Source organism: Pongo abelii, chromosome 11, assembly GCF_028885655.2.
Source record: "Pongo abelii isolate AG06213 chromosome 11, NHGRI_mPonAbe1-v2.0_pri, whole genome shotgun sequence".
NCBI lineage: Eukaryota > Metazoa > Chordata > Mammalia > Primates > Hominidae > Pongo > Pongo abelii.
The window spans coordinates 93640832-93665889 of NC_071996.2; the positions used below are offsets into that span (position 1 = coordinate 93640832).

General features: G+C 37.9%; 1 protein-coding gene across 1 annotated transcript in view; it reads left to right on the forward strand.

Annotated features, from left to right (window-relative positions):
• The window catches only part of NAB1 (NGFI-A binding protein 1), a gene marked incomplete at its 5' end in the record, with an annotated part of 33254 nt that extends 24415 nt beyond the window's left edge, over positions 1-8839 (forward strand). The window contains 4 exon segments of the mRNA NM_001133959.1: positions 151-240; positions 1900-2059; positions 3636-3749; positions 6591-8839. Coding sequence (NP_001127431.1) covers positions 151-240; positions 1900-2059; positions 3636-3749; positions 6591-6679 — 453 coding nt within the window. The 3' untranslated portion in view covers positions 6680-8839.
• Between the last annotated feature and the right edge of the window lie 16219 nt (positions 8840-25058).

Below are 25058 nucleotides of genomic sequence, written 5' to 3' on the forward strand. Positions count from 1 at the left end.
TTATAACCAATGAAAGATTTTATAACCATTAAAATCTTAATCATGATTATTCAGGTAGTGAGATTAAGAGTTTGCTTTATTTTCAGGTTTTTGATAGTATTTTATTATTTACAAACTCTAAATATAAAGGACTTCTTATTTGACCCACAGGATGGGTTTCCAGATTTCCAGGAGTCTGTGCAAACGCTCTTCCAGCAGGCTAGAGCTAAGAGTGAAGAACTTGCAGCTCTTAGTTCACAGGTAACATAAACTCCCAGTTATTATTTCATAATAGTATCTGAAGGTTAAAAAATAAATGACTACTTCAACTAGCTTCAGTTTTAAGTATCTGAGGCCTGACTTTTTATTTCCGTTTGTTTTTTAAAACATCATCTGAGCCACAGCTGTATCAACATGAGAGCAATAACAACTTGGTTTGATTCAGTTTATGAACGGAATCTGATATGGTGCTACTTATTTATTCTTGTAGTTTTGTAGGAAGTGAGACAGATTCTCTACTCAAGAAAACTTAAACAGTTTGATAATCAGGAAAACCAGCCATGTTGACCATGGCTGTGTGTAATACAACTCTGAGATAAAATAATACTAGTTCTCAATAAAATATTAATAGTCAACATTGTAATTATTGTTAAATCTTTTAAATTCATATTTATTGAAAAACCGTTAAATGAATATGTGGCTTCAGGTGCTTTTGCCATTAAGTTATTTAATTTTGTCTGTATACTGAAATTAAAATTTTAAAATGCTTTCTGCAAACATTATCTTTTAGAAAGCACTGTAAGCTTTTATTCCTGTTTATTCCTGTTGAACAGCTTCTTTGTAATAAGTTGCTTTTGATCAAATTTAGTACTGCTAAGTTTTGTTGTTTTCATGTTAGGATGAAAAATACATTTTTTACCTCAGATATGCTTATTTAAATTTTGTCAATTTAGTAACAAGTTCAAATGAAATGAAGTTGTAGTTACTTTTGATTTGGTTTATATGCACTTAGAAAAATAATGTGTTTATCATGTTTATTCTGTGAATTAATATATTTTACCTACTGATTTTTACATTGTGAATCAGGGCTTTTTGTAACCAATTTTATATAGCAGCTTTCTTGTCCTGCTCTCTTATATAGCATGGTAGTGATTCATATCTGTGCATTTTGACTATTATCTCCTTGGCAAAATGCCACAAATACACTGCTCTGAATATCACATATAAGTAATTTAGAGCAGTGCATTGAAAAGGAACATAAAACACATGCAGAGATAAATTTATATGTCAGTTGACTAATTGTATATTTAAAATATGCCTTTTTATGATTGGTTAGGAAATACTGCAGTTTCATTTCATGATGAAGGTGAAGATGCTTATTGGCACTGATGTTTTTCTGCATAATTTACATTGTTTAATTTTAGTGGGAAGTGTATTTGTCTTGTTCTTCTAGACAGCCATTTTACACCTTTTCTCCCCCAAACATATTGTCATCATATCAGAGTCTGTGTACTGCCAGATCCTAAAATAAAAATGCCAAGATTTCGCCCCAAGTGTTAGAAGTAGTTTATAGCAGATGTTGCTGTTGCTTTTAGATTTCTGTTTTAAAAAATTCTTTAAAGGACTTAGTACCTTGGAAAACAAAGCTAAGGTTATGTTGCTTTTGAGCTGACATGGAATTCTCTTGAAAGAATTGAGAAGAAAGCTTTTATCTTTTGTACAATATCCAGCCTTTTATGTTTTAACATTATGGTATAGACATCTATGCACATTTATGGAATTTGTATACCACATGAAGTGTGAACTAATTTTAATGAATACTAAATATATTTGCTGGAGTCTGAAATTGGCATCTTTAAACCATTAAAAAATCTAGAATGTTTCAGTTACTGATTTGATTTTTGCTTTACTTACTAGCAGCCTGAAAAGGTGATGGCAAAGCAGATGGAGTTCCTTTGCAACCAAGCTGGCTATGAGAGACTGCAGCATGCCGAGAGGAGGTTGTCTGCAGGGCTTTACAGGCAGAGCTCAGAAGAGCACAGTCCTAACGGCTTGACTTCCGATAACTCAGATGGACAAGGTACATCTTTAGAATATCCTACGCCTTTAGGGCCACTGTGTGCACTTCAAAGAGAAACAGAAGACAGTGGCTGATTTTTAAATTATGATATTTTGTAGAGATTATTTTGCAGGTTCTCTCATCAAAATTATTTTTTAAATTCTTCATTTTTCTAAAAAGATAATTTATCCTACAAATTTTAATTTGTAAATTTTTTAATCTTTAAGCAGTTAGCACCTGAGATTGACATGTATTATTTTGTAGGGGTTGGTGGGAATGTGAGATGTCAATAGTACAGATTATTTTCCCCAAAGAAGCAGATTCCGGGAGAGATGTTTATCCTTTTTAAATGACCAAAACTTCATATTTTTTTAGACTTCAAAAACAAGTTTGTGAAATTTACAGCATTTGGTTCTTAAGAGAATATGGTAACTGCATCTAAAGTGTTATGACAATACAGCTCAGGTTTAGAAAGCCATGTGATTCGTGAGTGTTTTTACCATTCTAAAAAGTACTTCATTCTTTTCACATCCTCACATAAAGAAAATCCCAAGTCATTGTTATTCACCCAATCAACAGGCATTTTATTTTTTAGCATTTCCTATGTGCCAGGCACTCTCCTAGGCACTGAAGATGCAGCAGGGAACAAATCCCTGTTTACCTGGAGCTTACATGTAGTGGAGGGAGATGTACAGGTTATAAGTATATAAATATATCCTCTAGTTTCAAATAGTAATAAGTGTTTGAAGAAAAAAAATAATTTTATAGTGCCTCCTTTTTATATATTATTATACTTTTCTAGAGAGTGGTTATTATTGTAAAAAATAAAAGGATTCCTAGGTAAGAATACCATCTTAACAAGGATTCTCCAGCCATGGACTGAAATATTACATGTGTCAACACATCAGAGTACTGGAAGAGAAGAAAGTTCTTCCTTTTAAAAATATTACATTAACCTTTGAATTGAGGTCTTGTTTAACTTCTCCAATTATCCTTAACAGTTAAGAAGCAAAGGCAATTATTAAAGATTTGGTGACTCTTAATTTGTGACACCAGGATAATTCAGTGTGGGGTGACAATTTGCTAATGTGATGGATTTCAGTACATGACAACATGATTGGGTGTATAATTTTTTCCCATATTTGTGCTAAATCTGTTTTTTCATGGATTTTGCTGTAGTTTTTTTTTTTTAATCTTTAATTGGCTTGAAGCCTTCTCTGTCTTTCTAGTACTTGTTATTATATGATTAGTGACATGCCTTGGTAAAATGGTTGCACTAGTAAGAAAATGCCTTATAGAGGAGATGTATTATATGCCAAAACTGGAATGCTTACAAGAATTTTCAGTCTTTTGTTTAGCTCTTAAAAATATCCTGGCAGAATTGTAAACCTTGGGACTGGCATGAAATGACTTGCCATTTTCCTCTGAAATTATTATTTAAAATGTTTTTTCCAAGTCTTATTTAAATTCTTCAGTGCTCGTTGACTTTCCTCACTTTTTTCCTAAGGAGTGTTCAGGCAATTTTTGAAAATTTATTTTTAAGAAAAACCATGGTGTGTTTTTAATATTATGCATATTTCTTTTTTCTTTTCATTAGGAGAAAGACCTTTGAATCTCCGAATGCCTAATTTACAGAACAGACAACCCCATCATTTTGTGGATGGGGAGCTGAGCAGACTTTACCCCAGTGAGGCAAAGTCCCACTCATCAGGTGAGAACGTGCTATATGATGAGAGGGTAACACTTGAATAAAAGCATCTTTAAATTCTGTTCTATTCCCTCCCCCACCAAAAAAAAAAAAAAAAAAAATGTCATTACTGACAGTGTTCCTACAGGTTGAGTATCCCTAACTGGAAAATTCGAAATGCTTCAGGATCCAAAATTTTTTGTGTCAGAATGACACTCAAAGGAAACCCGCATTAGAACATTTCAGATTTGGGATGCTGAACCTTTAGTATAATGCAAATAGTCCAAAATCTGAAAAAACTCAAAATCCATAGCACTTCCTGGTCCCAGGCATTTTGGATAAGGGATGCTCAATTGTCAGTTTTTCTCCCCTTGGAAGTGGTAGATTGCCCTAACACTGGCTGCTCTCACTAGTCTTTTTGCAAACTTCATATTCCGAACAATGACAGGGAAAACTCATGAAAGTTGAGATTACTTTGATTAGCCATTATATGAATGGTGATGTTTATATGAAAGTTTAATAATAAATAGCTGGTTTGAGTTGTGTTACTACCTTTTTTTGGCAATAACATAATATGAAATTGATGGACTACATGTTTGACACTGAGAAAACCTTATGTATCAAAATCTAGACTTTTCATGCAGATGTATTTTGGAGGTGATACTCATATTTCAGAAGTAAACTGAATTCCATAAAAGGATGAGCAGCTCCTTATCATAGTTAGATATTTACATATTTTTATCCAAGTAAAGTGAGTTAGACCTAGTTAAAGCATTAGAGACCAGCACAATTTGAAAGAATCTGTTATCATTCAAGTCTTTGAGTTAAAGTAACTTTAGGAGTCACTTAATCAAAGTCACTGATTTTATAGATGAGGTAGCTAAAGCCAAATAAATAGCTCCAAATTTGCATTGTAAGTCAGCGGGAAATGTAGTTTTACAAGCATTAGGATTAAACCTGACTTTACATCTGTTATCTAGATAGAATGAATTATGTATTTACTAGAAAAAAAGTGTTATCAAGAGCATTTATGTCTTTCAATTTTAGATCATACTCTTGGTAGCAGATGCTAAAAAAACGAGTTCTAAATAATGTTCTGGTACTGTGACTTTAAAGCATGCTATTGCATACTTGATTGTAGCCATTTTAATGATGTCAAAGGGAGGTTGAGAAATTGAAATTATCCTAAAAAGATGACATCCTGGTCTCATGTTTTCCATAACACAAAAGAAAGTGATCTTTAAAGTTTTTTTAAAAACGAACAAAAAACGACTTTTTACCAATTTATATTCCTTAGAAGACTCTATATAACAGGAATACTCCAATTACATTGATCATGTGTCTCATCATGGGGCATATTTACATATTTCATGGAGATATATTACATAGAGATATAATTGATCTAGGTTTTTATGTGGAACTGAATGAAGAAATACCTGAAAAAGCCTCTTTCTTTCTTTCCTTCCTTTCTTTCTTTTCTTTTCTTTCTTCCTTTCCTTTCTTTTTTTGAGGTGGAGTCTCGCTCTCTCGCCCAGGCTGGAGTGCAGTGGCGCAATCTCGGCTCACTGCAGGCTCCTCCTCCCGGGTTTACGCCATTCTCCTGCCTCAGCCTCCTGAGTAGCTGGGACTACAAGCGCCCGCCACTGTGCCTGGCTAATTTTTTGTATTTTTAGTAGAGACGGGATTTCACCGTGGTCTCAATCTCCTGACCTCGTGATCCGTCTGCCTCGGCCCCACAAAGTGCTGGGATTACAGGTGTGAGCCACCGTGCCCGGCCACCTTTTTCTTTATTTTTAACTGAACAGAAATAATACAGGTTTCATATAGTGCAAACCTGGGTCCAGATCTTAGCACTGATACTTGACTGAGTGACCCTGACTGAGTTACTTAAGTACCCGTCCTTCAGTTGCTTCATTGGTAAAAGAGAAGTACTTTCTATCTCATAGGGTAGTTATGAGGATTAAACAAGATAGTGTACCTGCATCGTACACTATCTATTCCAGCCAGCAGGAATTCAATAAATAGTAGCTACTTTTTTTATTACTCTTATGCGGAACTCAAAATCCCCTTCTGTTTAGATAGAGAGGATTCATAAATTGAGCTATTTAATTTCAGATAAGCTATTAGTATTAATTACTTTCTAGAATCCAAGGTGCGAGTGTATGTGATATGGACGTTTGCATGTATATGTGTGTGTACATATCTCCCAGTATTTGTACTTTACATAAAGGTTACATTTGGTTGTTATTCTGTAGTGTTTGTGTATGGTTGAAATAACTGTACACATAGAACTCCATGGAATGATTTCTTATGAAAATAGTGTTCATTATTTTATCCCTATTTCTCCCACCTTAATATGTCATTGTTGGAAGAACTTTAAAAAGTGGTTCCAAGGTTATGAAAATATTTTTCAGTCTGATTCCTTCATTGGTGGTAAATATTTTAACCAGTAACAGTTATATATGAATAATCAGCTTCCTTTTATATATTTATCATGTTGGATCAAGCATTAAATAAAAATTAATATATTCTGTATGCTAAATGTTTTATGTGCATTTCGTTATTTAACTTTCATGTCACTTTATGTAGATACTATTCCTATTTTATAAATGAAGACACTAAGGCTTAGAGAGGTGTATAACTTGCCCAGAGATGTATATAGCTAGTAATTGGCAGAGTTGAAATTTAAATCCAGAATCCAAGCTCTTAACAGCTCTATGAACAAAAATTTTACATGGAATTACAGAATCATGAATAGTTGATACTATTTGATATGGAGTTTGGGGGTTTGTTTTAAAACTTTGTTTGATTTTTGTAGTCCATTGATTTAAAATATCAACTCACTTTGTTTCCATTTTTATGTAGAGAGCCTTGGGATTTTAAAAGACTACCCTCATTCAGCTTTTACCTTAGAAAAGAAAGTCATCAAAACAGAGCCTGAAGATTCAAGATAGCTGTGATTTCTCTCACCGTTCTCTGGAAATGGCATCAGATTTAAGGATAATACTCCATCATAGAAATAAGCCTTAATAACCAGTGTTGCCTCATTCAGCTCAAACAGATTTCATAGCCAAAGCAAAAGGACTGGTACGGTAGTCTGCGGAAACCAGGAAGATAAAACAACAGCCACAAAAGAGAAAATCAAGAGTGTTGCAATCTATAACAGTAATATTGATTCAGTCACATTCCTGTGTTCAGTCATTTTATATGGAAAGGCTTACAAATCAATATTGTAAGCATTCATTATTTAAGAATGTACAATGTATTTGTGTAATTTATAGAAGTAAAATCTAGATGTTGAGACCTGTTTGGTCTAATAGATGTGGATACAGTTTATTTTACTTGAAATTTTGTTGTCTACTTTGTGTGTTTAACGTAAATGTATGTCAGAGTTTAGAGTCTTTGCCTGCAGTTGTGAAAAAGAAAGCTTAAGTGATGTAGTTATTGGCAAGATTGCAATGATTATGGAAAAATAGAAAGCAAATACTCAGTTTAAGCCAAGGAAAATATTGTGGATTTAATATTTGATAAAACTGATTTTGTTTAACAGGAAATTTTTAGCATTCACTCATATAACATCTGGTTATCAATGCACATTTACACAATAAATACTTGAGGAAAGTTAAAAAGATGAGCAATAGAGTAGAAAATATATCTTAAACTAGTTGACCTAGATTGTATTAATAGCTACTTAAGATGTTTCAAAGATAGGAAGCTATTGCTTGGACAGAGAACTTGAAATAAGTGGACCCATGTATAAAAGCTTTGACTTAAACATTGATATTTCAGAATGTGTTAAATAGATTAAGACATAGTAAGTTAACCCTACCTGTTATAAAGATGGCGACTGTTAACAAAGGCTGTAACAGATTAAGTACTATTTTATATCCAGAAAGTCTTCTCTATGTGGAGAAGTCAGAGAGACTAGATGCTTTCACTAGGGAATATCTTCCCACCCAGCCATCACAAGTGTGGACAATCACTGCATCCACATCTGTAGGCATATTTCTATGGAAGTTTAGTTGACAGCTATATTCATTATTTATTTTACGATTTCATTTTTCTACACCTTTGAGATTTATGAATGCAGTTATTTCTTAAAATTTATTTTAACTTGACAGTATGTTTTTAGTTCCCCCAATTTAATTAATGGACCATGTGCATATATATGGGAGTGTGCTTACATGTTAATAATGTACTTGCATACTTATGAGAATTTCACATTGGAATTCATAATGGTAAAAAAAATACATCTGCCAATACACGTTTTTTCTGTTGGTTTAAGAAAAGATAACTGACAGCTTTACCTACTTCCTACAGAGGCATCTAAACCCAGATATTACTGAGAAGAGTGTATTGACTCTGAGTGTAAGAGAGTATGTGTTTTTTTGGTTTTAGTTCTGCTCTAGATCGTTAACTGTAAAAAATATTAAGTCATAATCTGTTACACTAAAATTTGTCAGCCAAATGTTAGATGAAATGTCTGCACTGTAGTCTCAGATCACTGTCACGTATATAAATTGCTTCTTCATTTTAATTTGTAGAAGTACTTTACAGTAGGAAACACCAGTAAACAACTTTTATACTGTTAAAAGGCTTTTTTCCCCTTCCTAAGTGTTTTAATTGTACCATAGTGTTTTGCTCACTGAAGAAGCTTCTTATGGACCTTGCAACTTTGTTGCTAGCTTGAGATTGATTATTGTGGTTGTATTGTTCGCTGTGTGTAGAAATAGTATGAGTACGATTTCAGTAGACTGTTCAGTTTTTAATATTAGCCATAGCACTGGTTAGTATCTCAGTAGTTTCATGAAACGTTTCCTGTATTCTAATCTATTTTGAAACATTTTTTTTTAATTGTGTCTTACAGTCAAGTTTGTAGATTTTCATAAGCCACAATTTTAAAAGATGCAGTAATCTTCCAATTTCCAATATTTATCCATTTGTTGTGGACCCACAAATTGCATCTTTAAATTCATAATAAGTTTCCTTAACTATCTTATGTTTCTAGTCTTTCAAGCTTAGTGATAAGGTGGAAGCACAAGAAAAATTTCAGTAGAATACAGTTTTTATTTTGTAAACACTAATGTATTAAACTTGCTATACATTAAAGCAAATAATATATATTTTTATTTGAATTGTATATGTGAATTGGAAGTTATAACTAGTTGATTTTTTCATTTTGTTAGAGGTATTTTCACTGAACAAGGTCAATTGGTTACCTCAGTATTACAGCCAATATAGTCCAAGGGACCATTTCTCCCCGAGTCTCTTACACTTTATTGTGCGATGTCCACGTTTTTGTGACTCTTCAAGCTGTTGGTGAGGTGGGACGAATGCACTTGCTTCCTGTGGCAATAAAGATTTTCTGTGCCTCACACATTTATGTTTATAGCATTTTCTACATAGCAGTTTTCCAGTGACTAATATTAACCCACTCTGCCTCGCTTATCTGCTTATTTAAGCTGGGTTTCAGTATTAGGGGACAAGAACTTATGTCTTAAGTTGGGACTAAATATTGTCAGCTACCGTCATTTCTAAAAAATCATTTTGTAAACAGGTTCTCAGTAGACTCTGGTCTGGCAGAGAGAGGTCAATTTATATTCTCATTTATGTAGAAGTTTATGAAGACATTTTTAAAACTCCACCATTTCTAACTATTAATAAAAGGAACATTAGGATTTAACATCTATAATACATATATGTATAATATTAATGTGATTTGCGTTCAGTGTTATGGGTTAATTATAAGAAATTGAACTAACCTGTAGTAAAGAACCAGGAAGAGCCTTTCAACAAGTACTGATGAGTTCTGTAGATTAATGAAGATCATCAGTGTGCCAAGCACTGTGCTAAGTGCCAGGGAAGAGGTAAAGGTCACAAACGAAATATATGATCCTTGCCCAAAACCTAGTTGGATAGGAACTAATACCACTCACATAAAAATTTCAGTGCCTTACATATTGGGATGAGGGGCTGACATTTAAGTGCGTTCTGTATTAGGCAGACATTATGGTAGCAGGCGCTTTACAGGTGAGAGAAAGCACATTTAGTGAGTGAGATTCAGAAGAGATCGGTCAGGAGTGAAATCAACATTCAGAGGTGGAGTTTGATAAAAAGCCATAGTGGCAGTACATTTCACTTTGAGGCTGCTTTTTTTTTTTTTGTTAAATTACTGCAATTTTATTTTGAAACTGCATGGCAGTTAGATCTGCTTGCCTGGGTAATCATTCCTTTGACGATCCACTAAATCTGTCAAAAGGCAGTGGGGAAAGGTGCTTTTCTTCTGTCCTTAATTAGTGAAATCACTTGGGTAAAAGCTTTAGGATTTGGTAATTATGAGACTACTAGCACCTAGTGTACCTTTACAACTATAGTTGACACTATTTAAGACTTAAAAGCTAAATAAGTATGCAGGGAATTTCCTAACTTATGATCTGTCCACGTGGGTCTCAAATGGTTAAGTATTATTAACACAATGCCCATTTTGCTTGTGACTTAATATACTACATCAAGTCTTCAAAAGAAAACCAAAGTATTAACCAACCTGATGAAGCCAGAAGGTCTGCCTCTTTTAGGAAATGAATTCAATTAGTAAGTAGCTGAAGTTAGAATTGAACAAACCTTGTATGTTTGTAACAACTTGAATGACCAAATACGGTAGTTGCTCTTTTTCTAAAAGCCACCGTATGGTCCAGCTGTGCATGGGTGGTGTTTCAGGGAATGCAAGCTTCTTATCTGTGGGTGTCCTCATAAATGAAATTTGTAAGTAGGCCTCCAAAGTTAATAAAAGAATGATCCAATGCCTGACATTTTTATTGTAAATACAATTTAATATCAAAAATCTTACTGTTAACTATGTCCATAGTGATCCTGTAAGACAATTTTTTATTTCATGTAGAAGTGATCAAAAGCAAAATGCTGGTGCTAGGATTTTTCTTACTTTCTGAGTATGCAACAGTTAAACCTTTAAAACATCTTTGGGAGGCTGAGGCGGGCAGATCACGAGGTCAGGAGATCGAGACCATCCTGGCTAACATGGTGAAACCCCATCTCTACTAAAAAAAAAATACAAAAAAATTAGCCGGGCATGGTGGCGGGCGCCTGTAGTCCCAACTACTCGGGAGGGTGAGGCAGGAGAATGGCGTGAAGTCGGGAGGCAGAGCTTGGAGTGAGCTGAGATCGTGCCACTGCACTCCAGCCTGGGCGACAGTGCAAGACTCCATCTCAAAAAAAAAAAAAAAAAAAAATCTTTGGCATCTGTTTCTGCTGACCTATGACATTTTTTTTTCTGTGATCACCTCAAAGGTGTTTTTTATTTTTTGTGCAGAAAAGCCTAATCAGAAATTTATTTTTTAAGTTCATAATCAACTTACTAGAATGCAAAAATGTATTGTGCTTAAGGTTAAGTTCAGCTTACAAATCTTTACTTTCTAAGTTTAGCAAATCTTAATCACTTTTAAGGGAACTGTGAACTGGTTTTGTTTACAAAGTTGGTTAATTAAGCCTTACTCTTTTATAGTCTTCCCATCTGTTAGGTCACACAATTCTTAAGTGTTAAAACGATGTCCTGTTGAATTCTAGGTCTTTCAGCTGTGTTTGACTATTTGGTCACAATTTCCAAATTGTTATTCTGACTGCTAAGTGATTTACTTTCAAAGTATTGCTCCAATAATGTTAAAGGTCTGGCTTCTACCACTTCATCTTAAAGGAATTTTTAATGAGTTTTTTTTTTTTTAGCAATTGGGGTAAAACCCTCAAGGAACATCAGACTCACATAAAACAGTAATCTTAGTTCTTATTTCAACATCCATATGAAATCCTTTTTCCATTTTATTCTTTTAATTTTAAAATATTTGACAAAAAGATATTGAAGTATACAGTGTGATGGTTTTTTATACCAGTACATTGTATACTGATTACCACAATCAAGACACTAGAGTGGGAAATTACCTCTCCTAATTTTTGTTGACTTTATATTTAGTGCACTTTAGTCAATTTAGTTATTAAATATCTTAAGAATAACTTTCAGTAAAATGTTTAAAAAATTTCCTCTGCACAGAGCATTATGCTACATTTATGTAAATCGAGAAACCTAGCTAAATACAGTTTTAAGTTTTAGAAGTTCTATTGAAATGTTTGCTTTATTATACAGTTCTATTTAAGTTTTCCATTCTAACTTATTAAAAGAATCAGCTTCTTCACAGTCTCTGAGAAGTAGTGATAGTTGAATGTTGCCATGAAAACATAATGTTGCAAAATGTAGATTAAGTACATCACATTGGTTCAAGATGGTAGTGCCACACATGTTAAAATCATGAACCCAATAATTTTTCTCACTAACAGTGACAAATTTTGTGAATTTCCTGTTAGTCCAAACAATTTGGTAATCAACCTAGCCTAGTTTTGCTGTGGGTGAGCACTAGTGACGGTATAAATTAGAATGTGCTTCATATGTACACATTCTGAAACCTTATGAGTCATCTTTGCATTAGAAGTTTGCACCTCATAAATTTGTTCAAAGTGCCATGTTCAACACCCACACATAATCCCAAGCAAGCATGGCCATTCTCTCGTAACTGTCACAGACACCCTATATTGGCAGGTCACTTAGGCTGCAGTATGTAGGAAGCTAGTTAAGTAGTGCAAACGTAGGTGGAATCTTACTGGTAACTGTTTCAGCAGGGACATTTTATAATTTTCTGAGACTACCTATCGTCTTCAACTGTGAACTGTTAAACCAAACGTCTGTGGTCTAGCACACACCATACCCTGCTATTATCCTTCCCAAAAGACAAAGTGATTTTTTTTGGTAGCATGTTCTTACACTGTAGGCTCTTCGGAGTCTCATCGTTTTCGTTATTTTTCCCCCAAAAAATATGTATTTTCCATCCCCAAATCCCTGACAACATAATGTAAGCATGTTTTTCATCAGCAGTTAAAATGAACTAGGTCATTCATTTTCTTTTTGAATTCAACCAATGTCTCCATCATCAGAAAATGCTCATACATTGACTTTTGTGAGTTTCTTTTGCATATATTGGCTAACTTTCAAATTGGACCACATCTTTCTGATTTTTATTGGTGAGAAGGCAACAGAAAAATTTGTATAGTGAGATAGGGACATCGCAGATACAGCCAGGTACTTGATTCCAATTCTTAGGATAATAAAAGGCAATTTCCACTTAAAAAATTAACATTAAAGGGGAAATTAATTAGAGGTTATGTAATTTATTCAAAGAGAACAATTTTAATATATTTTAATATTTAAAACTGAGAAGAGAGGATTCCATTTCTCAAGACTTTTCCATTTCATGTCACAGGTATGTGACAGCTGGCTTATAAGGGAAGTCACTTTTTCTATGATTCCTTATTTAAAAGACAGGATCTAGTTCTGCCTTGCAAAGCAAAAGATTTAAAACTCAGGCTTGTATTCTTAATCTGGTAGGTAGTGCCATATAACAAATCCACCATTTCCTAGCACTGGGCCAACTGCTTTACATGTAATCCGCTGCAACTCCAGGTGGTACTTATCGCCCCCATTTTGCAGATGAGAAAACAGGCGTCTCAAGAGATAATAGTTATTCCACAACTAGTAGTAGGAACTTGGGCCAGTCACTTGTCCATGAGCACCCGATCCTGTCAAATATCCTTTGAACTGAGTGGCCTGTACTATGTGTAGACATTTTATATGGTAAACACTTTATAGATAAAGCTTGAATACACACATGTGGAAAGAACTAGGCCATATGTGAGTACAGATCAGCTGGTTGTTAGTGGTGTCTAGACTGCAGTAGAGGCTTCCCAAAGAAAGTAAACATCAAGCCATTCTGAAGGCAGCTACTGAAGCGGAGAAGTGAAAGGGCATTGCAGGGCTTTGGAATTAGCATGTCTGAAAGGCCCAGGTTGGGAAGCAGAAAAGCCACATTCCAATACCACTGGAAAATGTAATGGACTAAAGCAGAAAATTCAAATAAAAGTTTAGTTAGATATAAAACATCTAGAAAAGAGTGCCTACTAAATGAAATCCTTTGAAACTCATACAAAGTTCTCATTCAATCTGGGAAGCAGTTAGAAGTTGCTTTGTTTGTTTTTGTTTTTTGAGACAGGGTATTGTTCTCTTGTCCAGGCTCGAGTGCAGTGGTGCAATCTTGGCTCGCTGTAACCTCTGCCTCCTGGGCCCAAGCAATCCTCTCACCTCAGCCTCCTGAATAGCTGGGACTGCAGGCGTGCGCTACCATGCTCAGCTAATATTTTAAGGTTTATAAGCTGTTCCAAGACGCCCCCAAAGGGCTTGATTCTGGCTATGTTATGTGCAGGCAGTGACTAGGAAGCTGTTGTGGTTGTTCACCCTTCAGGTGGTCAAACTTGAGCAGTGACAATAAAGACCAAGGGGAACAAGAGTGAAGGATATGCAATTATTCAATTATTCATTCATTTAGCAAGCATTTGTTAAGCCACCTGCTTAAAAATGCCCAGGCATAGTGTTAGGAACTGCCCTTTAGGGGACACAAATTAGCTAGGTTTCAAACCATGGTTTAACTTAATTTGCATCTGCAAATTTCACTCACAAATTATTTATTAATTACAAAGGAGACAAGTCAATTTTACAATTGCGAACTCTGGACTATTCTCCTTTCTTGCGCTAAGTGGAAAATTCTAGAAATAACACCTTTAAAGGTTGCAAGGCTATCTTTATCATTAGTTGTGACCTAATTAATCCGTTTCACAAACGAACAAATTTGGCACTATTATCCTCATCTTATGAAAGGAGAAACTGCACCAAGAGATTTAGGAACTCATTGATACCTAGAGAAGAAATCAGTTTGCAGGTGATAAGTATTATTTTTGCTCTGGTTTCTGTCTGTAATGAGAAGGAAAAATCAGATTGTGCATTTTAAAAATATAGGTTTCCTCCAGCTCCTTGATGTGGGCTAGTGTGAGGGCCCTAATAAGACAGATGTGCAGGGAAGGAAGCAGCAGCACAGCAGCATAGATACTGATGACTTGAGAGAAATTCAAAATTAAATATAAATATTATATTTTACCTGTTTCTTAAATTGAGGTTTTGTTTTTTGTTTTTTTTTGAGACAAGGTCTCACTTGTCACCCAGGCTGAAGAGTGCAGTGGTGTAACCATGGATCATTGCGACCCCAACCTCAACAGCTGGGACTGCAGGTGCTCATGACACCATGTCTGGATAATTTTTTGAATTTTTTTTAGAGATGGAGTCTCACCATGTTGCCCAGACTGGCCTTGAACTCCTGGGCTCAAGCAGTCCTCCCACCTTGGCTTCCCAGAGTGCTGGGATTACAGTTGGGAGCCATTGTGCCTGGCCATTAGGCAGAGTGGCTCCCAACTGTCTTTTTTTAAGATGGAGAAAATGTTTTTTAAAACTCAAGAGTTTCCTAAACACAACAAAAAATTATCCTCATTAACATTTTTAGGCACATCTAAGGACAATGTGACCATAAGAACAAATTAAAATATGATTTTTGAGCCTGAAAGAGTTGTAATCTAAAACAGACAAGCATTATCCTGAACAAATACAAAGAATGTAATAAAGCATTATAAACTGCCCACTACCCAGACTCATTCTCCGTTTCCACTCCAGGACATGAATGCATACCGGGAAATCAGTACCACTGGGGGCCACCTGGGAGACTGCCTTCCACAGTGAGGGAGACAATGAATTCTATTTGGGACCCGTGGAGTTTGAGAGGCCTTTCGTTTATTTCAGTGGAGTTATTTAGGATTTACTTGGAGACAAAAGTCTGGAGATCAGGAAAGCCTGGAATTCAGGTCAAGACCGGGATCTTAGATTTGATAGTCAATGGAGTCTCCTAATTGGCAGCTGAAGCCATGGCAGTGAATGAGACAACGCGAAAATAAAAGAGGAGATGGGTAAGGCTAGATCTCTGGGAAATATTAACTATATGGGGTAGGTGGAACAACAACAAAAGCCACCAAGGATACCAAGAAAGAGCAGTCAGAGAAATGGGAGGACAACGGAGAGAGAGAAACATCCTAGAAGAACAGGCAGGAAGCCACAGAACAGAGGGTATTAGGAATGTCAAGCTAGGTAAGAGTCAAGCAGGGTGAGAACAGGCTGTGGAAGTGGATTATTAAAGAGGCTACAGTTAACTTTAAGAACGTTAAGAGAGTGCTACCAAACAGGGTAATTGGGAAGAATAATCGATGCAATAGTTTAATTTACTAAAGTAAAACACAGCATACTGACAGAAGTAAACAGGAAGAATATGAAAATGAGTAACGGACTCACTATATGGCATCTTTTATTCGAATGTAAGGGTTGCCTATTCCTCAATAAACACCACATTCCTCCTTTATTCAGAGAAGGTTGTACAGCTGTTTGATACATCCAAGCTCACTAGGCACACCACCTTTGCACTGTCTGTACCTAAAAAGGTCAAAGAAGAATCCCATAGGACAACTGATCAGGCAACACCTAAACTTTACAGCACAGCAAATTAATGTAAAAGAAAACATTTTTTATCTTCTTTGTTTTTCCATAAATTTCAGTAAAATGACTTTTTAACTGCAATATATTGATGACTCTTGACCCATGATACCAGGGCACCCTCATTGACATCTGGCTGTATATACTAGCCTGTGTTTCTTTGGTTTAAAACACTTTGCTTATCTTATCACTGCTTATCTGTAGTTGTTATGGCTTCAAAAACATGTAGTGAAAATCAAGCATGAAGAGAAGTTTTAGAAGGCAACAGTAATGATTCACCAATGATTTTTTAAAAAAGGACTTGAAATATGTTTAAGCCTCTAAAATATATTTGTTTTTCTCCTGTTAAGAGCAGCTTTGACTTATGATCAGAACACTTTAATAGCAGTAGTTCAACCTAAACATATTCTTCCTGATCTCACAGAAATGATGAATTTTGACGACATTAATTCCTTGAAAGTAAACTACATCTGCTTCTAGCTTCTCCCATCAAAGAGAGTGAATTTATACACGACAAATCCTAGAAAACAATATGTGCTCAACCACATATTTGGGGAAGAAAATATCCACTAAAACTCAAATTGGAATTGGAAGTAAAGAGCTATCATATTTTAAAATTTTAGTAGCCTACGATACACTACTCTTGAACTAAGTTGCAAGGTAATTAACTCATAAAGACTCCTGAGTTGAAGAAATTAGACTAATTGTTCCCATCCTTCGTAGTTTGCTACTTTTAGCTTAATAAAAATGGCTTTCAAAATTCACTTCATTCTCTCAAAAACATCTCACAACATGTCCATTTTGTTTGTCTGACTGCAGATAGGGCACCAGAATGCGAATTCTGCCACATTATCACATGGGCTATGATACACACAGAGAAGAATCAAAAAAGCCTGTCCTATTCAAAGAGTGTAGCATGTTGAGGTCACCTGTCCCATTTCCCAAAGCAAATCCAGGCCCAACTGTTAAGTGACTTGTCAAAGGTCTCACACAGTGAACAAATGACACAGCCAGAGATCCCAGGTCCCTGTTTCCCTAGTTCAGGTCTCGTTTCCCTGCGGCACCCTTCTTCTCTGCTAGGTGAGATTTTTATTACTTAACAAACAACAACAATATAAACACAAACTTTTTACTATTAGTGGTTAGAGATAATTTAGGAAACAGGAGTTTGAGTCCTGGCTCATCCACTATTTATTTGACTGCCATCAAATCATTTTATATCCCCATATCTATAGCTGCATTTTTCTTATCCATAGAAGAGCACTTTGGAAGTTCAAAGCCATGTGCTACAGATCAAAGGATGGGGAGTCAAAAAACCTTCATTTTACAACTAGTTTTATCTTCAGATGATGAGACCTGTAAGCAAGTCATTCAAGCTTTTTGAGCTTCAGTTTTCTCATTTGTAAGATGCCCTCCAAATCCTGAGATTATGGTGAAATTGTGGCATACACAAGACATAAAGATGCTATAAAATTGTCACCGCCTTTTTAGGGGGTGCAGATTTTTAGGGGGTACTTTCTCACCTGATTCCACGCATATCCCCAAGAATCCATGAGATGAATCTTATAAACATTTAAGTTATTGCTAATATTTACTGAGGAAAACAAATTCTTGGAGTCAGCAACCTTTGTCTTGCCATTAAAGAGCATGCTTTGCCTGCTCATTACAATCCCACGTTAAAGAGGCTTTCATTTGAGCACACAGAAGGCACTGTCATGCGGCAGAAGAACCCTGGATAATGTTCCGGATGTGTGGATTTCAGTCTTTGGCTTGGCCATCGTATTTATGTGTGACTTATCAAATCACATTTTTGCCGTGCCTCAGTTTTCTGTTAAAAAGGGATTGGGCTTTAACTGGTTGTTAACTCCTGTGTCATGTGCCCTGTTGGTTAGCTGATGAAGCACATTACGCCTTTCCTTATAACAGTGCATGCACTTAACCTCAACTTTTGCATAAATTTCAGTGGGTCCACAGCCTCACCCAAAACATAATAAAATCGAGGTTAAGAGGCCCTATTTGATCTCTTCTAGCTTTAGTCGGCTAGGAAAGCTACAGCCAAACTGTCTGTATCTACTTTGGACAAAGATGACATTCCATTTTCAGTTAGCTTTTTCTTCATTAAAGTTCAACCCAACTCCTCCAGTTGTCAGGAGCTTTCTGAAACACTACTAAGCGCAGGGTCACTCCACAAATAGCTGACATTTGTGAGGGAAAGGATCTGATGGCCTCAATATTATTTAAAATCAGGATTGCTGAATCTGTCATCCCATATATTAAGCGTTGATAATTTTTTGGTTCTCACATTTATGTCTACAACTTATATATAATGCTACTTTCTTTTTTCTCACTCTGTCGCCCAGGCTGGAGTGCAGCGGCGTGATCTCAGCTCATGGCAACCTCAGCCTCCTAAGCTCAAGCGATTCTCCTGCCTCAGCCTCCCTAGTAGCTGGAATTACAGGTGCACGCCACTACCACCTGGCTAATTTTTGTATTTTTAGTAGAGACGGGGTTTCACACTGTTGGCCAAGCTGGTCTTGAACTCCCAACCTCAAATGATCCACCCGCCTTGGCCTCCCAAAGTGCTGAGATTACAGGCATGAGCCACTGTGCCTGGCCATATAATACAATTTTGTAAAATGAATTCTAAAGTCTCTGTTCATATTAAAAAGGAAAGTCAATACATCCAGATGCCATTTTCTACTCTGAAGAGATACATGGAAAGGGAAGAAATTAACTTAAATTGTGTTCTTTTTCTCTCTTTAATGAAACCTGTTTTGAGAATCACGTGAATGAGTGACAGTCACATACTCTATCAATTATATAATGACTGACCCCTATAGTGAGCTGTGATTGACTGGCATAGAGCCCATTCAAATGAGCTTAAGCACAGGGAAGTTTTTGAGAAGAATATAAGGACATCTTAAGGAACCCCAGGGCAGGAAGTACAGCCCAGCCTCAGGAGGAACTGGAGTCCAAGAAGCTGGGGAATTCAGAAGAAAAGGTGGTCCTCTGCATGCTTCTCTGAGAGGCAGAGTGGTTCCTCATTCTCCCTTCCCTTTGCACACTTGCTTTGTCTCTCTCAGACCAGCAATGTCTGCTGCAAGATGCTCATGGCTGCCCAGCCCAGCCTGACAATAACTTTCTATCCAGACCCCAATCAAGACTGGCCAGAGTCTCTAAAGCCCAGTTCCAAATTCTCTGCAGGAAGAATTTGACTGCTCCAGTTTAAGGCAGGAATACGTTTCAGTGAGCTGGGAGAAACTCGGCTGCATCACTGCCTGCCAGCGATTAGTAGGACCCATGGGAGCAAAATGCCCAAGAAGGAGGCTTATATCGGTTCCCTAAAAACAAAGCATCGGGGCAGAGTGAAAATAATAGAGAAGGAAATTACTTTCCTCCCTAGCATGTGGCAGACCTCTAATCAAAGCGAGAGAGTCAATGGCATCAGGAGCGTCGCGGCGGCCGGCTAAACATGGACCTCTGATGCTTGCTCCCATGGTCCCAACACACAAAGAGAGAAAGTCTTTCCCTGGGGAAGACGCCCATAGCATAGCAACTACCATTTAACAAGAGGGGCAGACAGAGTCTATCTTGGTCATATCTCTTTCCAGATGGATACCAACATTTAAGACTAATTGCAACCACATTCTGAAATCTTCATCAGGGAAATGTTAACTAGAGGGGCAATAAATAATACCAACTTTTATAACAAAAGTTATAGGACCATTTAACTATTAGTGTTAATCTCTATAACGATTTTTAAAGTTAGTTGGGAAAACATAGCTTAGCTTTGCAACCATGATACTGTATTAATTAGCACTGTTCCGGTTGCTAAAAGTATAAACTCGAGTTAGCTTAAGAAAAATTATAAATTTATTCTAAGAATAGAATGATGTTTAAGGATATGGAGACAAATGACAGCTCTATTTAGACTAAAACTGGGAATTTAAGAAGTGTCAGGAACCCAGACAGTTCTCTTTCCACTGTTTCCTCTGGTTTTGCTTGTTTGTTTGTTTTTGTTTTGTTTTGTGACAGGGTCTCACTCTGTCGCCCAGGCTGCAGGGTCGTGGCATGATCTCAGCTCACTGCAGCCTCGACCTCCCCAGCTCAAAGTTCCTCCCACCTTAGCCTCCCAAGTAGCTGGGACTACAGGCACATGCCACCATGCCCAGAAGATTTTTGTATATTTTTGTAGAGACAGGAGACTCACCATGTTGCTGAGGCGGGTCTCGAACTCCTGAGCTCAAGCAATCCGCCCACCTCAGCCTTCCAAAGTGCTAGGATTATAGGCGTGAGCCACTATTCCTGGCTTCACCATCTCCTCTGTTTCTCTTTGTGAGTCAGCTTCATGATAATCTCTGAAAACTGGCTTATACCCTCTCCCTAATTTACAAGGTGGAATATGACTGCCAACAATAGTGAATTTACCCACATAGTGAAGTAATTTCTTAAAATATTAATGTGTATGTGTGTGTTTCTGTTTTGCATTTCCTTGTGCTCACCCAGAGCTGTCCACATTGACTTAAAGAGAGAATTAGAGTGGTTAGCTAGAGCTGGTATGCAAAAATAAAGAAATAGCCAAAATGCTTTTTTGTTGTTGGTGGTGGGGGGGCGGTTACAAAATAGGCTTTTTTTTTTTTTTTCTTTTTCTGAAACGAAGTCGCACTCTGTCGCTGGAGTGCAGTGGCGCGATCTTAGCTCACTGTGACCTCTGCCTCCTGGGTTCAAGTGATTCTACTGCCTCAGCCTCCTGAGTAGCTGGGACTACCGGCACAGGCCAGCAGGCCCTGCTAATTTTTGTATTTTTAGTAGAGACGGGGTTTCACCAGGCTGGTCTCAAACTCCTGACCTCAAGTGATCCACCCACCTCGGCCTCCTAATGTGCTGGGTTTACAGGCGTGAGCCACTGCACACGGCCAAAACAGACTCTTTTCTAAGAACCTATCAGAAACAATAGTTCTGAAAGCCAAAGCTTTTGATTTAAAGAATGAGGTGGGTTTTGATGAAAGAAAGAAAGGATTGTGAATTGAGAGGAAAGACCTTGAAGGAAACAAGGTGTACAATTTCTGTCCTAACAATATACATTAGAAAGAAGCTGCAAGAGGACCCTGACTGCGACCACCCTCTCCCCAGGGGGTATGAGAGGTCAGGTCAGTGGAGCCCTGGGGATAAAGGAACAGGATCTTAGGGAAGCCGTATGGATGGAGGCAGAGTTGGCAACCAGAGACTGTGAGTACCTCACTCCCCAGGGCTGGGAGCCACATGGGGGAGCCTAGCCAGACCTACAGATCCAGGAGCACTGTGGAGTGAGCCCACGCTGCCCCTGGTCCTTTTTGCCAAGGTGCCACAGTTATCTGGGTTTTATTGCTTTGTGACCTATAGAAGTTCCTCCACAGGCAGCAGCCAGCACATACCGTTGGCCCATCCAGCAAAAAAAGGGCTTCCTGGACTCAGGACTTAGCGATCTCCATCTGTTCAGGCCATAGTGGACAAGCAGCCTTTTGAACAGAGCAGGACATTCCTAAGCCCTCCCCAACAGAGGGCGGGCCTCATCCCAGAGCAGGGCTAGTGTTGTGGCGAAAGAGTACCACTGCCCCGTGCTTGGGTACCACTGGACAGTGGCAAATCTGACCTTGTCACTGGGTCTAGTTACATCAATTGCCACTGTCTATCTCCAAGCCTAATTCCAAATTCCCTGAGAAGGGACTCTGATTGACTTATCCTGGGTCAGGTGTCCAGTCCAGTTCAGCCAACTGTGGAAAGTGGAATGGAGATTCATCCACTTTGGGCATGGTAAGAGGGAACTTTAAGGAAGACACTATGAACTGGACAGATACTCCAATGCACAGTTTCTTTTCTTTTCTTGAGACAGGGTCTCACTCTGTCACCCAGGCTGGAGTACAATGGCACAATCATGGCTCGCTGTAGCCTCAACCTCCCAGGCTCAAGTGATCCTCCCACCTCAGCTTCCTGAGTAGCTGGGACTACAGGCGTGCACCACCACGCCCAGCTAATTTTTTATATTTTTTGTAGAGAGTGGGTTTTGCCACGTTGCCCAGGCTGGTCTCAAACTACTGGCCTCAAGTGATCCACCCACCTCGGCCTCCCAAAGTGCTGGGATTACAGGCATGAGCCACTGTGCCTGGCCCCAGTGCAATTTCATATGGAACTCTCCACAGTTTTAATTTGTAGTATCAGACCATTGCACGTCTTAGCTTTTAGACTTAGAGTATTCAATCTTTTATAAACTATGATGTAAACTTGGACACAATATTTCTGTGTCCCAGTTTCTTTACTTAAACTATAAAGATACTGGTAAAAGTATCTCTAGGATTTCTTATAACTCTATTTCAGATTCTGTGATTCTCTTCATTTCACCATATCTGCAGATGATGAAGGAGTTAAAAATATGCCACTCTCACATGTTGACTATTTTGAATTAAAGGCACTTGAAAATCAGCAGGTGCAAGTAGATAATTCTGAATTTGTTTCTGTTTTTAAAAAGCAGGAGATGAAATTCCCACGTGAAAGACATCCTCCCTATACGAGAAGAAAAGGCAACATTCTTATTACCAAGGGTGAGAAGTTGAGACCAAGAGAATTCTGTACAGACCTTGTTAAAATAACTCTTATTTTTTTAAGTCTTCCCAGAACTCTAGTTGCTTCTTCAAAACTTGCTCGGTCCAATCTTTGGCCAATTCATTATACAAGTAATTGACTCTAATTTCTTCTTGGGTCTTCATTTCATTACAAGGCTCCCATGCCATGTAACACATCTGTTACATTCATTTGTATGCTTTTTTCCAGTTGATCTGTCTTGTGTGAATTTAATTCTCAGGCCCAGACAAAAAGGATCCTTAAGGGGGAGCCTCCCTCCCCTACATGGCTACAGGCTGATCGTTCAGAGTTCGTGTTGAAAAATCAAATTCTGTTCTAAAATTACCTTTTATACCTGCAAACATGCCACACACCTCCTCACCACACAGCATGCCCCCACCCACCCATACTGTCTCCCACCCCCACCCCGACATAGATTCACATACTGGAAATTGCTTGTCTCTACTGCTCAGGATTAAAGTCTCTGTCTCGAACTTGAGAGGAAAGAGGATGTTTTGTAGGATGGACAGGCTGTGGTAGAGGGAGGAGAGGTTAGAGAGGTTAGACAGGGCAGAATGGAGTCTTTTCTCCAAGTCTAGGCAGGTTTGGGGTCCTCTGTGCAGTGGGGGGTTGGAGCCTGGGGCTGGATGAGTTATTCAGAGAACTTTGTAAGGCTTGAGGACAGGCCAAGTTGATTCAGGAGCTCAGGTGACAGGTATGGTTGGGAGCACGGCTGTGACACCCCCAGGACCAGCAACCATGGGCATGGGCCCTGCACCCTGGGCAAGGACCCTGGAGGTCTTGGAGGCTGGTGGCTATAGCAAGCCTTCTTCTCCCAGCAGCCTTGTGAGGAGCTGATGGGACGAAGCAAAGCTGAAGTAAAAGCAGAAGAAAGGTTACAGTCCATGTTGGGCAGTGCTGTTGTGGTGTGGGGACACATTTAGGACTCATTTTGCCCTATAGGACAAGGTCCTGCAGTAACTCAAACAGGGACTAAAAGTGAGTAGATCTTTAAGATCCACAAAACTTTGTATCCAGATGTTATGGGCTCAATTGTGTCCCTCTCCAAATTCACATATTGAAGTCCTAACTCCAAGGATCTCAGAATGTGACTATATTTGGAGATAGGGTCTTTAAGGAGGTGATCAATTCAAAATGAGGTCATTAGGATGGGCCCAAATCCAATATGACTGATATCCTTAGAAGACGAGACAATTTGGACATAGATACATACAGAGAGAAGGTGACGTGAAGACACAAGGAGACCATCTACAAGCCAAGGAAAGAGACCTGGAACAGACCTTTCCCTCACAGCTCTCAGAAATAACCAACACTGCTGATGCCTTGATCTCAGACTTCTGGTCTCTAGAACTGTGAGAAAATAAGTTTCTGTTTAAGTCACCCAATCTGTGGTACTTGGTTTCAGCAGTGTTAGCAAACTAATTCGCCAGAACACTGTTTTCTGAAGGAACTTTCTAGATCTCTGCACTTTATGGATTTCCTAATATCAGGGACTAAAAGATTCACTGAGTTACAACCGTAGTTTCTTACGGACAGAGAGAAGACACTGGTTTTATCCATGTAAAGCTACAGAACAGAAGAAAAAGCTCCACCTTCAGCTCAGCTGGTGACCAGTGGCCTCACAGGTAGTGCGTTGGCCACATTTTCATGTGATTTCCTAACAAAGTTCTCTGAAACATACCAACTAACTGTTTAATTTTTGAGGATTTCCCACAAAAGAAATTATTTTAAACTCAGAGCTGGTTTAAAAGGTAAATAGCTTCTTTACTCTGTTGGGACCCCAGTCTTTAAGAATTCATATGGACACACCATAACAAATTGAGAATATTGTGCTAGTTAATGAATTCCTTGCATAATGGGAAAAATGTTAGCTGTCCTGCTCCTTTGTGTTCTTGAGAAGAAATACCAAACAAAAATCTCTGAGGAGTATCTTTCAACATACACATGCATGTTGCACACTGCAACTATCACTTGGGTCTCAATCATGACATATTAGTCCATTTTCACACTGCTAATAAAGACATTCCCAAGACTGAGCAATTTACAAAAGAAATAAGTTTTATGGGCTTACAGTTCCACATGGCTGGGGAGTCCTCACAATCATGGCAGAAGGCAAGGAGAAGCAAGTCACTTCTTACATGGTTGGCGGCAGGCAGAGAGAGCTTGTGCAGGGAAACTCCCATTTTTAAAGCCATCAATCTCATGAGACTTATTCACTATCAGAGAACAGCATGGGA